Here is a 17,526-nt window from a genome sequence, read left to right on the forward strand (position 1 = left end):
ATTGTAGAGGGACTACCTTACCCCGATTAATTTCTGTTTTGTAATTTTTTTGTTTTGGGTGTTATGTGGCATTTTGTATACAAAAAAAAAAAATAATAAATTTCGATCTACAGCACCGATAAGGAAATTTTTTTTAAAAACTAAAATAAAAAACATGCTATAGCACTGACCAATAAAAGTCAGTTCTTACATTTTCTTAAATAAGAATAGGAATAGGACAAACAAAGAAGTAAGAACTAATAAAACTAGTAGTTTGTAGTTTTTTAAATAATTTAACAAAATTTAAATTTATCTATTAAAATATGTTTCATTAGATGGTAAAATTAGAATACATTTTCTTATAATAAATCTAACATAAAAATACAAAACTATTTATAAAAAATCATAACACTAATAAAATGATAGTATATTTAACCTTTTATTTATCTGAATATATAAAGGATTAAAAAATAAAATTAGTCAAACAATTATGAGTTTGAATATTATAAATAGTAAAAGGTATTTTTTTATTTGTTTATAGATATACATAATAAAAGATATTTTTAAAATAAAAATTTATATATTAAATTTTTTTATCTTAATTATATACAGTAGATAAGTCATAAGTATTTTAGACTTATAAAAGAACAACCAAAAACAAAATCTTTTGTTATGTTATTGCGGAAGTGATTTTTCTTAAATCAAATTTTTTTAATTGACAAAACATAAATATAATCCTCTATCATATAACTTTTAAATGAGACTTACACAAGACATTTATTAATTTATATAGGAATTTAAAAATTAAAACAAGAGGGGCGTGTTCTTTGAATTCTGCAATACATGCTTAGAATTAACAATTATTGCAACGTCATGGAATTTCTGTCGAGTTCATCTGAAGCGGTAAAATAGAAGTAAAATGGGGGCATTCCGAGAATTGAACTCGGGACCTCTCGCACCCTAAGCGAGAATCATACCACTAGACCAAATGCCCAATGTTGGATGTTATAATTTGATCCGCTAATTATAATAGCAATTTAATGAAGTAATTGCAACATAAATGTCGATTAACAGTTAGTAGAGATACATGGACAATGTCTTCAGATGAAACGAAGTGGTGGTGACACTTTTACATGTAACGTATGTATCTTTGTTCTCCAAACGGGAACATCACTCAATAAAATACTTCAATATCAATTGAACCTTTTGAAAAAGCCAAAAAGAAAACAACAAAATGAAATAAATACTGCTTCTTGACATTTTTGTGAAAATGCAGCATAATCCAACATAGCCACTTTCAGTAGTTTGGACTGTTTGACAACTAACAAAATTGAGATAATAGATCTGAAATACTTGAAAACAATGTCAACTAGCTGATAATTTCCAGCAGTAAATTGTGGACAGATAGATTGTCAATTCTCTTGGAATTTGAGGAGGATGAACTTGATGACATTTATAATTTTATATACATCTATGTATCTTTGATTCCAAGTTTGGTGTATGTGGCAGACAAATTGCTAAATACAAGAACTAATATGTTGCTTTGCCTAGTCAGATATTGACTTCAATTTGTTGCAGCAGAAATCTATGAAGCATGGACACTGACACGGATACGGGATGTCGGGATATGATCCGATACGAGATACGCGAATTTAAAATTTTTATAAAATGCGAAAATATGGTATATATATAAAATATAAAGTATGTTTTAGATAAATTGTAATGATATTTTAGTATTTTATTGATATTAAAATATAAATTAACTTTTTAATTATTTTTAATATTTTTCAAATATATAAAGTATTTAAAATATATTTTTTTTAATAATTAATAATATATACTATTTCTAAACTAATTTTAAGAATACATGTTAAGAATAAAATTGGACACGCTGACAAATGATGGTATTTAAGTGTGTCATCCGAAATTTTTTTTATTTTTTATTAAAACATGATTGGATACAGAAAACATGCATGTCGGACGAATATCAATGTGTGTCCAATACAGGAACACGACAAATAAAAAAAGTGTTCGTACTTTATAGAGCAAAATCGATTACTCATAGTACAAGTTCTTTTTTTCTTAAACATATTTAAGACATGTTTTTAATTTTGATGTACTCTTTTTTATACTTTTTCTTTTTTATATTTTTATTAATACAGTCATTTAATTATATTTTTTTAAATAATTATTCATATTATCAATATAAAAAATAGTTATTTTTATTGACATAACTTTGCATAATTAAATGTACATATAAAACTATTTTTATATATGTATTAAAATTAATTTTTTAAGAAAATATAAATTGTTTCATTTTTACTTTTATATACAATTCATAGAATTTAATTTTGATGCACTATCAGTGTAAAATAGTTTTACATATGCACCCAATTACGTAATATCATATCAATAAAAATAATTATTTTTTACATTAATCGCATAAATAATTATATAAAAAAAAAGATGTAATTGTATGAATGTGTAGAATGCTTTACACAATCAGTGCATAAAAATAAACTCATAATTCACAATGCATCAATAAATATAAATCTTTATAATACACATATAAAGCATATATAAAATATGGAAACCTTTTAAGTATACCAATGCACGGTATTTCGATAAATTTTTATGGTAGATCTTAATTATATATTTTTTCTATAATTCTCTCTTTTAAAGTTTTCCTAAAATATGCCAATAAGTAATAGCTCAAATGGCATAGTCTTTCCATACTCAATTAAGAGGTTGCGGGTTCGAGTCTCCTATCTTTAGTAAAAAAAAAAAAAAAGTTTTCCTAAAATATGTGGTAAGAGTATGCAAAATATTTCTATAAAAAGTAATCAATGGGCTATGCAATACAATTAAGAGTTTTACCCCAAACAGAGTCACGGATCATGCATCATTGCGATTAATCTGTTTATAGAACCACACGAAAGGGGATTGCTATTTTGATAGTTAACTATGGCATCATGGTCATCATTATATTCATCAATGACCCAACCATTATAAATCATATTTATCTATCTATCTATAACTTTACAATAGCAAATTCTTTCTAAATTTTCTTCGTTAATAATTGCTGGGACCCCACATTATATAATGTATATGTCGACTGCATTTATAAAGTTATAATCTTCAAGTGAATCTAAGACACTATCACTGTGCTAATCTAGGGAAGTTTGGCTATATTGATTTCACTATAATGCATGTGGTTGGTGAACAAATGAAAAAAAACAAATATTATGTGTAATATTGATAGTTATATATATTATATATAATATTTTAAGTTCAAGTAAAATAACTATAGGACAAATGATATACAATACACTACATGATTCTTTGTTACCAAAAAACACCTTATCCATTAATAGAAGAAAAATGTTTTGTAGCTAGCTTTATTGTTGTTGTCCAACCCTTGTTTGCCCAACCTAGTGACATGTTAGGTAGGCATATCATAACTCTTTATTTTATGATTTTGACAAATTATATTATTTTATCAAATGTTCTAACTTTATGTACCTGTTGTAAAGAAAAATAATTTTAATGTATTAATAGTATAAATAGAGTCATTTAATTAATTTATCTCTTATGTGGTGATTTTAGAAAGCAAAACTATTATTGATAAAACAAATTAACTCAAAATGTCACCAAAAAAAAAATTAACTCAAAATCAATTTTGATACATAACATATGGAGATATGAATAGGAATTAGTTCTTGTAGAATCATTATATGAAAGATAAATAATTATGATTGAAATACTATTAATCTTTAGTATATATATTTTTTGCCCACCCAAACACACCTGAATAAAGTAGCTCTTGGGGTTAGCAATTCAGAACTCAGAAATCTTAACTCTTAACTTAACTGCAGTTAAGTATTTATTTGAATTTATTATTACTCCATTCTAGTTTATATATTGCATTTGTCAAACCTCACGGGGCCCACACCCTTCTTCACGCGTGCTCTAATCCAACGGTCAGAATTTCACCCGCGATGAACGGAAGTGCATTTCCGAGACCCATTCTGATCCAATCCAACGGCCCAGATTCTCCATGTTTGACTCCTCTCTCTCTCTCATCACTCCCTTCAAAATCAAATCTTGCGAGTGCTCAGTGCTCCCCATCTCCAAACACAGGCCCAAATATTATATTCACGTTCTTCAACTCTCTTTCTGATCCTCCCCTCCTTCATAAACCCTAAGTAAGCTCTTGTTCTCTCGCTGATTTATTTACCCCAAATTGTTGCATTCAAAATTATCAAATTCTCAGAAAGGGAAAGTTTTTTCTGCTTGCTTTGAGCTGGACTGATGTTAGTTTGAAGATCTGTTTCTTAAAATGTGTTCTTTTTTTAATTCAGAAAAAATAACCTGCTTGGCTAGGGATTATTGATTGCTAGGGATTTCTTTGTAAAATTGACTTGGTACTGTTTTATGTTTTTTATTACAAAGTTCGGAGCCTTGCTGTGTAGCTGGCTGCAACAATACAGTTTAGTGCATTTGGTATGCTTTTAAAATAATGGGTTTTGAGCTTTAGATTAGAATTATGATTGGTTCTGAGGGGTGTTTCAGCTGCTTTGTTTTTATTGTTTTGTTTAATATGTAGAGTTTATGAATCTTTCTCAATCAGAATGGGATAAATCATGTTCCTTTTTATGGTTCTTGCTTCTTAGTTCTCTGTTGTGCATAGTAGTCTTTTTCATTTACATTGAAGCCATACTTTAACATTTTCAGGTCTGAGGTTTGAGTTTGAATTTTCTGCTAAGCTGGAGTCAAGCTGAATCAAGATGCCGTGGGTTTCTTTGTTTGTGCCTTACAACAGGAAGTGTGTTCGCTTGGTGGTGTTTTTTCGTGTGATTCTGTAATTTATTTAGCTGAGGTTAGCTATTTTGTGCTGCCATTTATTTTATAAATGTTTCCCTTTTAACCCAGGCTATAATTCTATAAATTCTGATGTAAAGAAAATGCATTTATTACCATATGTTTTTTCCTATGATTTTTGCTTGGTTCGCGAAGTGGAAATGTGTAAGCAAGTTTGTAAGTTACTGTATATGAAGCAATATACTGAACAACACTGCTATTGTTTTGCTCTTTTCATGTCATCTTGTATATGGGGCTTTCTCTTTATGTCCGATGTTCTAATATATTTTCCTTATGTTGTAGGTGAAGCTCCATTAGGTGTAGAGAAACTCCTTTTATTAGTACTCTCTTTTCTTTAACTATCAAAACTGTTGGGTTGGTTGAGAATGAACTTTGCGCCATCGATCAAAAGAAACCGAGCTGTGAGGGAAGTTGGGCAGATTACAATGTGTGTTGGTGTTATAGCATACAATCAATTGATGCTAGTTTTCCAGGTAAATATTCTTCTCCATTTCTGGATTGCAATTTGATTGGAATAAAGGGAGTCTGTTGCGGCTGTATTATTTATTGTTCATACAACACTATTTTCTTTTGCAGGCTGAGTATTTCCGTCAGTTACTTAAACCTGTTACGTAGTCTAGTATTACATACCATTGGTTTGGGGTGGGACTACATTATATTGGATTCCATATTTTCATCATTGAAGGCTGAAGAAGATATGAAAGTTTTAATTTGAAGAAAGTTGTTAGATGGGCTCACTTTAGTACCTAGTATTTTTAAGTTTTTGCTTTCCTTTTAGAAACTTCCATCCAGCTTTGGTACAGAATAATTGCCAGTTGCAAAGGTCAAACCAATACCGCTCACTGCCTCACTCACTGCTCAGTGAGAGCGAAAAAGTATCATTATGCAGACTCATGAATATTTTATCCCAGGAAAGATGCCACTTCCTGTGGCAGGTGAATCAGTTGATAATTATATGAATGCCCCACTCGCTTCTACCCTTGATGTAGCCTTGCCTCCAGGTATGAGGCAGGTGATGCCCTTTGGAAGAGTTAAATTGCAGCCGTCTGAGGTCTGCCCAAGGAATTTCATTATCTTTGATCAAACAAATCAACAGAGCAGGATGATGTTCCATCCTGCTGTGACATATAAGTTTAATACTCCTGGTTTTGATTTTCAAGCTACTTGCCCCCAGGATTTTGAAAAGGGTAAAGTCAATCAACCTGAAAGAGATTTGTCATCTCCGTTTGAAGAGGATTCTAATGACATTGCTGCATTGCTGAGCTTGGAAATGGATGATGAACTAGAAGACAGCATGGATGAGGAAGAAGTCAGCACAGCAAGGACTCACGACAACTATGAAAGTACATCAGATACTTGTTCGAGTTACTGCTCAAAACCATCAAAGAAGAGGTTGTCATCGAGTCTAGAGAAGTCTGCCGGGACTAGGGGTGACCACAAAAAGCAACAGGAGATGAAGAGAATGGTGAATATGCTGAGAAGGATTGTGCCCGGCGGTGGTAACCAAATGGATGCAGTTGCTGTTTTAGATGAAGCTGTTAAGTACCTCAAATCTCTTAAGGTTGAAGTGGAGCAATTTGGAGTTGGACCCTGATCATGAAATTCTGGCAAAATTTAAACTTTCCTCAATATATCGGTTGGCCTTTCCATTCTCGCCACCTTCCTAATTCCCGCTCATTGGAATGGTCTTGCAAAGTAATAAATTTCAATGGCAGTGTGTAAGAAATTACTGTCTGAACTGTACTTAAATTATGTTTGGCAGTGATGTTGGTTTATTTCCGTTTTGAATGGATATTCAGGTTGTCAGACATTTTATTATGCTGTTTAATGTACTGTAAATTTTATTTTATGTGATTGAGCTCTGGTTTCCTTTATACTTGTCCTTTATGCCACTTGTATCTTCTTGTCTTCCACTACTACATTCTTGCATTGGATTTTATTTAACACGCATGCTCAATTTGAAGCATGCTTCTCGAAGTTGACTTTTTGAAGTGTTCTCCAGTGGATTTGGTCGAGATACCAAGAAAGGGAGACCACGTTTTTGTTGACCTTGAACGTAACATCACCTTGACCAAGTTGCCATTGTCATTATTTTTGTTATATATGTTCTGGCCATCCCTTTATTTTTATTATTCTTGGTGATGGCCTGATGGGTCTTAACTCTCAAGAAACAGTCACAGAGCACTGTCATGCATTTATTGATTGTGGGTTACTGTCCCCAAGACCCCCCCAATTTTATGGTGTTAGTGGCGCACCAACGAATACTTTTCTCTCAGTGCTGCTCGCCTTGTAATTTTCATGCAGTTTTAGGTCCCACAGTGATTCACACTCCATCTAGTTGCTTGACCTTTGGGGTTCTAAAATTCTATACCAGCGCAAATATTTTATCTTCCTTTACTTTGATCTTTTGTCCAGTCATCACAAAAGAATCCATTGAGATTCCAAACCATTATTGAGAACAAACCAATCAAAATTCACTAGGCTTGATGTAAATATGTGGTTTGTGACTCGAGCTGCATATTATTCTAGAATTTTGCTAAGAAACACTTTAAGAAAACACTTGTTAACGTTTTGACAAACAAGAACACATGTGAACGCGAGCCACATAACTTGTCCTAGCCAGTTACCGGAGTTAGTCGGGTGACAGAGAAATTGATTCAGCGAGAAACCGGGGTGGATGAACATGTTCACTTTGCAAGTGTGTTATTAACATCGGACAAGAGTATTTCCAAAAAGAACCCAAAAACAATGACACATTCATTAGCATTCCAAAATTTGTATAGTAGGAAGGAAGGGAATTTTCATATATCAAATTGCTGATATTTACATTTATATTTAGAATGTAAATACAGTGGGAACGTAGATCTCGATGCCCTAGAGCACTTGCACCTGCCTGCTTTGTTTTATCTCATTTGCATCTTCAGGGTTTGACATTCTTGAGAAATTTCAAGAGTGTGCCCAAAAGTCCATCCGAACAAGATATGTATTTGAAAATGTTATGACATCGATCATATATTCATATAGGGCTCGCTCTAGATGCCTGCAAAAATAACACGGCTTATATTACTACACAGTTCTTCATGTAGGACTTAAGTCTGAAACAGAGACTACCTGGAAACAAATAAAACGATAAAAACCCATATAAATTGGAAATAGTTGAAGTAACCTAAAACAGAGCTAGCTTAAGGAGTCAGAACCATAACTGATATAGAGGTACTAATGATAAAAACAACAAAAACCATGGATAGGAGTACCAAAAATAAAATCTATATAGGAAACATCATACTAGCAGCATGTGAACCATACTGGTTCACTAAAAATTGTCCTTATTATTATTCTTGGATAGATGCACCATTTCTTTATTTATGCTTGATCATCACTTAAATACACCTTCCATCCACACTATTCAGAAACAATATGGTTGTGAATATTTAACTTCTAATAGTCAGTTTAGTTTATTCCATTTGAAGAATAAAATAAATAAAATTCTGAGTTATGTTATCACGGGATTGTGCTCCCCATGAACCTTACAAACTAAATCTGACATGATCTCATCCATTGCCTTTCTAATATCAACATATTTGTAATTATAAAAGATTTTTGAATGGATGGGATCATGCAATGTTTAACAGAACTCTCTGTATTGATAAAGGTAAAGACATGGGGTAAAAATAGGGAAGATTGGGAGAGTCCATCATTATATCACAAATTAATGACTGAATAATGCAAGTATAACTTAGTCTGAGCACAAACGGTTAAGTTACATGATATAGTACCTGATTCTGCATGCTAGTTGTTGTAGTCCAGCGCTGAGGATTATGAGTAGCAACTGAACTATCAGCAACAAAAGTTAATGTTCTTGATTCTTCCTGTACATTAGAAGCTTCTGCAGGTGGCAATTCTCTCATTACCCACAGTACCACTGCTGATGGTAGTGATGAACCTGGGAGAAGTGAAAGCTTCAGATTTACAGGAGATATGAAATTCATTTCAGAAGGCGATTACCAATTGTAAACTCAACTAAAAGTTGAAGGGAAAACATAGACCATGAAAAATATTTTCACAATTATCACTCTCATGAGAGTATGAAACTGTGAAAGGGCATCAATAGTAGATTCCAGTAAATGAGCCATGAGAACTAATAAACAGCACATACCAACGAAATAATACAAAACAAGTAGAAGAGAGGCGTAAATATCATTCAAAGGCCACTGGTGCCAGTGATACAGTAACTGCAATAGAAAAAGTTAAGGAAATCATTAACCTATCAAAAAGAAAAAAGGACATAGAATAACACTCGGAACCATTTATTCATACATACAGGAATATCAGTTAAAAGCTCTACACAGGAACTTGATACGAAGCACAGTACAGATACAATAGTTAAACCTGCAACCTGAGAAACAGAATACATCAATAATCTATTATTTAAATTTAATGCACAAACATGAATGACAGCATAAGTCATTAGATTGTATGCATGCAACAGATCAAGAAGTAAATAAAGTGCGCTTCAAGCTATGGGTGCTATTCGCTGGCAGACCCACCACACCATTTTTGGAACCAAAAGAAGAAGTTAGAATGATAAAAAGATAAAAAAGAAAGGTTGCATATTTCTAATACTCCAGCAGAAACAGCAAACATAGTACCTTCCACATTTCAGATGAAGGTTGCTCAGCTCTAACTTTTCTCATCTTCAAGTACAATAGGATTCCTGTATATATATTTATTTATAATTTATAAAAGGTAATAAATTAGACTGTGTCTACAAAAGTAGGCATCTCACTAGCTACCAAAACTCATCCAAAATATATAATACACATTTTGAAACTACAAACTCATCCAAAATTTCAGATATTGCTCTTCCATTAGATGTACCTAACAAACTATGGCTTACACATGTTTACTATGTCAATGCCATGTGATCATCCATGTGCAATTCGGCCAGATCTGTAGGAAGTACCGTAGTATTGTACATGGTTTAATCTTTATCATCTAGTTACTTCCCAAGATTCCTATTTTACAATTACATAGTGGTAAGAGAGTGTACAGCTTTTTTTTTTTTTTTTGAAAAAAAAGGTCAAAACAGAGAACTTATCATGTCACCATAAAAAGCAGGTGTTTTATTAACATATTTTATTCATAAATCTTTTCAATATTGCATAATGCAGTTACACAAATGCTAAGCAATGAGCCTGATAGATAATCAATGAAATATATTTACACGGGACAAAAAAAGTAGAACATCTACTCAAGTACCAATCAATGCCAAATGTACAAAATTTTAGAATGGAAAAAAGCTTGAATAGAAGAAGCTCACCATAACATGCTAAAGCTGCTCCCAACAAAACCATTGCAATAGCAGAAAGATCCAAGTATACCTGCATGATCTTTATAGTCATTTAAACCATGCTTGAAACATTTTGAAAGACTAAACTATGGGAGCATGCATGATTCATGAAAACTTTCAAATTTAAAGAAGAGAATATCACACATCTGAATAACAGTGACAGCTCAGTGCCCTAAGCTAATTTCACATATGTACCAATAACTAAGCACCACTTGTCCAGCAGCTTCACCAAACCTAATACTACCTCCATCAACTAAACTGTTACATACCCTGGAGAGAGAGAGAATGCTGACTCAGCAGCAAAGGCAGCCAAAAAAGGGAAGAAAATAATCCCTTTACCTTATCATTATTCTAGAAGAAGCAATAAAGAAAAGGGAGGGATAATAGGGCAGGAGAAATGTGTAATCATAAGTGACAATAATTGATGATTGGATTAGTCAGATGAGAGCATCAGGGAGGCGTAATCGTAGGAGTTGAATGCTAATTATGATAATTAATTTGAGGGAAGGCAATAAAAGGAGGAGCTGATTAGGTGAGAGGTAGGAAAAGATTTGGAAAGGCCTAGGCTAGGAGAGAAGAGGAGTCTCAAAGTTCCTCTGTTGTCTTTACTATTCTATTTTATTTCTATATTTCCCTTAAAATAAATTCCAGTGTAACAACTGGTATCAGAGCATCATAATTTCCCTAAAATATATTAAAGGAGCATCATAATTTCATCATCATCCTATCAATAAACAGCACAAATTTTTTCATTCGTTTCAGACAGCAAACTTTGGGGAAAACCTCCATTATTCCTATCTAAAACCTGCTATATTTTGAAAGGAAAAAGAATCTACAATATGGATGTACAATCTTCTAACAAGGTTCCACACATCCTCTTGCAAATATGCTAAGAGGTTGGGTGGCTGTGCTTCATCAATAATTTCTTTGTCCTCATTACTTAAGCAAAAAGGGTCCTTCAATATCTTTCGAGTTTGGTATCAACTCAAAATAAATAGAAGCTTCATACTAAGAGCGTAAGCTTAGACTTGCTTTTAAAAATAAATAAAAATAAAAAGAACTCGTTTATATTCAAGGAAAAAGAATAGCAACAATGATTAACATAAAAAAAAGTCAGTTATCACAATGACACTAATATTATCAAAAGCTGGTGCATGACTGCATGGCATGGTAAATAATAAAACAATACTGAAATAACTGTTTACATACTCGAGAAGCCACTTCAGAATCAATGGGATTTTCTCCTAGGCCAATCCAGATTATTACAGCAAATGCCATCATGATGATGAAAAGTAGCAAGGTAACCTGAAGAATAAATTAATGGAAATGATTCAGAAAAGAATAAATAATTAGATAACTGTCAAATGAAACAGGTAATGTGATGCCACAAAATGAATAAAGCATAACTACATGAGAAGAAACTCAAAGAAGAAATTTCACATACCAAAATAACAAGCTTTTGCCGATATCCAATACGAGAAAGACGAACAGGAAAACACTTTCTATGGCTATCTATGTTTGCTAAATTTGCATGTGAAGTTTTTTCTAACAAAGCTTCTTCAATAAAACTTCCTTCATAGTCATCATCATCATCAGGCTGATGGCAAAGGTCGACCCTGCAAAGGGAAACCCAAGTGTAACAACATAAAGTAGTTCATAATTGGCAGAAATGAGAACAAAGTAGGTTAAAATAATATGAAGGATAATCAGATAATAGTAATACATGCACAAAAGGGGACATGCAACCTAGAACCACCTTAGAAGCTAAAAACAGTAAAACACCCAAAAGGACTCAATCCCCCCACATACACACCCCTCTTTTACCACCATGAATCACTCTTAAATAGTTAAGGCAGAATAGTAAGTGGTTTGAAGTACCAATTTCAGGACAAATATATATTTGACTCGCAAATTCTCAAAAAACAAGTTCTTGGCAAATCCTAGAACACCAAACCGAATATTTAATGCCACTCCTAAAAGATGCATTCTTGTTTGTGAATAACGACTAATGAAGCCTGAGAATTGCTCCCATAAAAGAGAACAATATATCAATAGTACAGTTGTAAAGAGGGAAAGCAAAAGAAGAGAAGTAAGTAAAAAGGAACTAATCATTGACAGAGGTTAATAAAAATAAGAGATAACAGTAAAGACCACTTAAGAGAGACTGTAAATATTTGCTATATATAAAATTACTCTAGCAAACACTTCTAGTGAGTCATCATGCATATTCAAGTATAAAAATTCGAACATCACCAAAATAAGCAAGATTACATACCAGAAGGATAAAAGAAGAAGAAATGCTGCAAAAAAAAGTATTTTGGGGAAAGCTGCAAAACAATTTTCAACATTTCAAACTTCAAACATTTTAATCAAGGATATGAACTCATTGTAGATGTCTAGTCAGTAGAGAATGGGGTCATACCCATAAAGATAAAACCACAAGAGTCTGACCAGCATCTCCATCCATTGCAAGCAGCAAAAAGTGCCAACACCAAGTAAACAAAGTAACCTGAAATTTAATACTGATGGAATCAGGATAAAACAGCTGGGATAAAATATGAAATATTGCTAGCTCACAATTTATTCAGGAAAGCATTATTTTTCAAAATAATGTCCAGAAGTTATCATGTCTGCATAAAACCAAGGTGCAAGAAAATAGGTTAAGCACGTATTAAATAGATTTGAGCTACAAAATTAAAATACAACTAACCCAGATTAGAGGAGCCAATCAATACATGAAACACCTGCAACCCATCATATTTACATAGCATGAGAAACTAAAATATATATACAGAAGCTGTTAATCATAAATAATAGCAGCAAGTAATAATTAGTGAACCTGAAAGCAGAGATTGGCATCAAAAAAGCATTTTCTGATCTTTACAATAAAAATAAAGGATCATTGATTAATATCCCCATGCAGTGTACTAAACCCTTTCACATTTTGGAAACTGGTATATAGTAAGGACATAATTCAAACACCATTGCTATACCTAATCTGCAGTGTACTACAGTACTAACCAGTAAATGGTACTCATTCACTTATTACATGTTGAAAACACTCAAATTGGTAGATTCTGTTAAAAAAAACACTGGCCTACTGACTACTGTAGCAATCTCTGACATAATAGCTTGCATAATGTACTTACTTTTTGTCGAGTCCAGCCAAGCTCTTGATTACGCAAGTGAATCCTAAGCAACTGAGATTCCATAGGCAGAAAAACAGACAGTAAGTAAAGGCAAAGAACTACAGTGCAGCACACTCTTGCATACAAGAGCTTAATGTCTCAACGTTAAGGTACACTAGCCGAATTCTTAAACCGTATGATGATCAAGAGCAATTACAAAAGTAAACTTCTACGTTATTAAAATCTGAATCATGCCCTAAAACCTGCATAATCGTACCATGGTAACAGAACTCACTGCTTAATGATAACATCATATATCCCATGCTAATTCTTCTATATCAATTGATGCTAATGAAGCTACCGAATTCATATATAGAAAACATTTTCCTAGGGCAAGGAAAAAAAAGTAGGCTACAGTTTAGGGATAAAACAATATAACAGCTAAAAATATCAAAATTCAAAATGCAAGTTTCGAAATCTGAATATCTTCTCACAAATTCCCCAATTTTTCAAATTACGCCAATCACCCATCCTCTTTTCATCGTTATTTTTCAATTCCCGTTTCCCCACCAAAACAGCCCTCAAATTGTGCACGACACTAAAAAAACCCCTAAAATTTGCAAATGTACGAACCAATTTCATATCCGAAAAGCAATGCCGGCGCGAATTGAAACATGAAAGAAAGAGGAGAGGAACCTGAAACAACGCAACGAAAGCAACGATTCCTTCAACAAGGGCAAGACCGACATTGACACCGAGCAAGAGACGCGGAAAACAGTTGCCGCCTCCGAGCTCCGACATCTTCCCACGTTGTCCCTTGTCGTATTCGCTTTTGGAAGGAATCGGTTAAAAAAGGTATAATCAGAAAACGAGGATGGGGAGGTGGCGCACACGTGCTCCAGTTTCACGCCATTGGGGATTGGATTGAGATCTGTGAATCCGTCACAGATTACTAGCAGCACCACCACAACCACATGACAGAGTCCAGTGTTGGTTCTCGCAGATTTTGTGGAGGGGCATTAATGGTAATTTTAGCTGAAAAATGTGAAAATCTCGAGAGTTAGTGTGTGTGTCAGTGTGTGTGAGAGAGAGAGAGCGCAAGCGAGAGAGAGAAGGTTGTGTTTGTGTGGAGAAAAGACGCGTTGCTCTTCTCCTCTTTTTTTTTTTTTTTTTCTTTTTGATTTGTCACGTTGTCACTTTTTTAGGTTTTTATGAACAAAGAAGATTCCCCTGATCCCCTCTTTGACTTAATCCCTTGACTCTCATAAATCATAATCCTAATATCGCATCTTTCCTTTTTATTTAAAAGATTTAAAATCAATAATAGCATTCTATATGTGATTAACCGTTTCTTTCCCTAATTAACAAGTTATTGTTTACTGATTAATTAACAGAGAAGCTAAATTATTTCTCTATCTTCTCGAATTTGAGCATTAAAAGTTTAAAACCAAAAGCAAAAAAAAAAAAAGTAAAAGTCAAATATATAAATTTACAATCTATTATTTATTATGTATTATATAATATTAAAATTAAATTTCTTGGATTAATAGTTTAGCTAATTTGACATGTTCTTGAAGATGTTTTTATTTATTTTATTTAATTTATTTAAATGCGTTAATTAATTATTTATTTATTTATTTAATTTGATTGAGATAAATATTAAATTATTTAAAATTTTATTTAATTATATTAACTATAAATAATTAATTATATTAATTATTTAATTTGATTGAAATAAATAAATTAAGTTTACATTAATTTATATTATTTTTTGCCTTATATATTTTGATTATCAAATTTTAAAAGTGTTATGATTAATTATTTATTTAATTTGGTAGAGATAAATATCAAATTATTTGATATTTTATTCGATCATATTAATTATAACTAATAAATTACATTAATTATTTAATTTCACAGGAATAAATAAATTAATTTATTTTAATTATATTAATTTTTTGTCTTATGTATTTTGATTAACATTTTTTAAAAGTTTTATAATTAATTATTTATTTTATTTGATTGAAATAAATATCAAATTATTTAATATTTTATTTGATCATATTAATTATAACTAATCAATTACATTAATTATTTGATTTGATTGAAATAAATAAATTGATTTTGTTTTAATTTGTATTAATTTTTTATTTTATGTATTTTTATTAATAATTTTTAAAAGTGTTATAACTAATTATTTATTCAATTTTATTGAGATAAATATTAGATTATTTAATATTTACTATAACTAATCAATCATATTAATATTTGATTTGACTAGAATAAATGGATTGATATTGTTTTTATTTGCATTAATTTTTTGTCTTATGTATTTTGATTAATAATTTTTAAAAGTGTTATAATTTTTACATGATATATTTATAAGATATTTTTTACTTATTTAACTTACTTTATTGAGCCAAAAAATTATAATTAATTGATTATATTAATTATTTAATTTAATTAATTCAAATATGCCTTATTTGATTCAATTTATTATCACGTTAATGTTTGTGTCGTTGTTTACTAAAAGTTTTTTTTATTTTCTTCCTTGATTCTAAATATTTTTATTCATTGTTTATATTTTATTTTTTATTTTAATATCAAATTTAATATTTTTATTAATATTTTTTTATAATTCATTATTTAATAGTTATATGTCTACCATTAATTATACCGTCATGAATATTTTTTTAATTTATTAAAAAAACACAAATTTCATTCCTTCTTCTTTTATTTTATCTATTTCTACATAAGTTATTCACTCTAAAATGTCATATATAATATAAGAGAATCTCATTTTTTTTACCAATTGTTCTTTCATTGAATAATACTTTTTTTTTCTTATGATGTATTATTTCTATTCTTTGATTTTTTTTATTAAACTATAGAATATTATTATTCATTATTATACTCTATCACTTTTATTTTTTATTTTTTCTAATTATTTAAGTTTTATAAATTTTTATTACAAATTTTATCATTTTTATCACATACAAGTTAATTTACCATATTACATGTTGAGTTTTCTCGATGTTTAAATTATATTCCTTGTGCTTAATTTCATTTCTGATTTGGGGGTTGAGTGATAAAATAACATTAATGAAGACTGTCAGTGCGATCTTTTTCTTTATCTTCTTGGCTTACCTTCCTTTATGTAGGGATTATGAGTAATTATATACAATAATACTTCTGTATAAAGGGTAAGTATAAATTATATCTTATCTTTTTTTAGTACAAATTTTACTATTTATCTTGTATTAAAAAAATATTATAAATTATTTTCAACCAATAAATTTATCATCATTGTGGACAAATATAAAATTTTAAAAACTTATAATTATTCAATGGTTACTTCATTTAGTTTAATATGTTAGTTCTTTTAGTCGAATGTTATCTTAGATTTGTGTTGAATTTAAACACAAAGTACAGCTTCATCCCAGTAAATAAGAGGTATAGTGGCTATAGAAAATATAGCTAGACTCATTTTAAATAAGTGTCTATGCTTTCTTTCAGCTAATCTATTTTGCTTAGGGGTATATGAAAAAGAAAATCCGTGATGTATCATGTATGCCTGCTTTGTACAAAAAATCAGTAAAACATCTTGAGGTATATTCAGTTTCATTATTAGTTTGAAGTTCTTTGATTTTATAGTTTGTTTTCTATATAGGTTTTATACTAAAGAAAAGCATGATATACCTGAGACTTGTTAACTAACAAGAACGTACAAGTACACCTAGTATAAGTATACTAGCGTGAAGACCCGTGTAAAAATTAAAATTTTATTAACATTTTAAAAAATAAAATTATTCAAATTACTTAATATATTTTAAAAAAATGTTCATATCTAATATTAATATTATAGTTTAAAAAAAAATAAATGACAAATAGGTTCTTAACCTTTTTTTTTGGACATTTTCGTCTTTAAGAAAAGGAAAATACATTCAAGTCTCTTACCCCCAAAAAATGTGGACATTTCAACCCTTCTGTTGAATTTAGGCGTTTGAACTGGACGGAAAAGTCTGACCTGGCAGAGGTGGCGCTGACCTGGCCGTTACGGAGCCCACGTGGCAGGGAGTTTTTCGAAACAGGACATATAAGTCTCCGGATACGAAAACGACGCCGTTTCGTTACCTCCCCTCTAAACACAGTTGAATCCCCGTATACAATACCCATAAGACCCATACT

General features: G+C 31.0%; 2 protein-coding genes and 1 non-coding gene across 4 annotated transcripts; 1 reads left to right on the plus strand and 2 right to left on the minus strand.

Moving 5' to 3' along the window:
* Positions 1 to 901: 901 nt before the first annotated feature.
* On the minus strand, positions 902 to 973 carry TRNAP-AGG (transfer RNA proline (anticodon AGG)). Its single transcript has one exon. It is a non-coding gene; the product is annotated as a tRNA-Pro (tRNA).
* A 4,504-nt stretch (positions 974 to 5,477) lies between these two features.
* LOC107631530 (basic helix-loop-helix (bHLH) DNA-binding superfamily protein) lies at positions 5,478 to 6,736 on the plus strand. Its single transcript, XM_021119924.2, has one exon. It carries the CDS (start codon positions 5,744 to 5,746, stop codon positions 6,452 to 6,454), a length of 711 nt encoding a protein of 236 aa, XP_020975583.1. The 5' UTR covers positions 5,478 to 5,743; the 3' UTR covers positions 6,455 to 6,736.
* Positions 6,737 to 7,585: 849 nt separating this feature from the next.
* CAND3 (tobamovirus multiplication protein) lies at positions 7,586 to 14,517 on the minus strand. 2 transcript variants are annotated; one of them, XM_088508906.1, is made up of 13 exons: positions 14,035 to 14,517; positions 13,360 to 13,410; positions 12,921 to 12,954; positions 12,633 to 12,719; positions 12,486 to 12,537; positions 11,655 to 11,826; positions 11,420 to 11,515; positions 10,181 to 10,241; positions 9,510 to 9,574; positions 9,182 to 9,256; positions 9,017 to 9,092; positions 8,637 to 8,803; positions 7,586 to 7,900 (listed from the first exon to the last, which is right to left on the minus strand). In XM_088508906.1, the coding sequence occupies exons 1-13, from the start codon at positions 14,137 to 14,139 to the stop codon at positions 7,877 to 7,879; spliced, it is 1,065 nt and encodes a 354-aa protein (XP_088365032.1). In that variant the 5' UTR covers positions 14,140 to 14,517; the 3' UTR covers positions 7,586 to 7,876. The 2 variants fall into 2 exon arrangements, with proteins under 2 accessions (XP_088365032.1, XP_088365031.1); XM_088508905.1 differs by having other exon boundaries at positions 10,181 to 10,250.
* Positions 14,518 to 17,526: the final 3,009 nt, after the last annotated feature.

Source organism: Arachis ipaensis, chromosome B3 (genome assembly GCF_059453495.1).
Source record: "Arachis ipaensis isolate K30076 ecotype BB chromosome B3, ASM5945349v1, whole genome shotgun sequence".
Lineage (NCBI taxonomy): Eukaryota > Viridiplantae > Streptophyta > Magnoliopsida > Fabales > Fabaceae > Arachis > Arachis ipaensis.

Bases quoted from the DNA above. Each gene is read 5' to 3' on its own strand.
- LOC107631530 (XM_021119924.2), top strand. From the start codon at position 5,744: ATGCAGACTCATGAATATTTTATCCCAGGAAAGATGCCACTTCCTGTG.
- CAND3 (XM_088508905.1), bottom strand. From the start codon at position 14,139: ATGTCGGAGCTCGGAGGCGGCAACTGTTTTCCGCGTCTCTTGCTCGGT. The intron at 12,538-12,632 runs GTATGACCCCAT...ATTGTTTTGCAG, and splicing joins TTGTGGTTTTATCTTTATGG to CTTTCCCCAAAATACTTTTT. The intron at 7,901-8,636 runs GTACTATATCAT...TTATTTTTGCAG, and splicing joins CAACTAGCATGCAGAATCAG to GCATCTAGAGCGAGCCCTAT.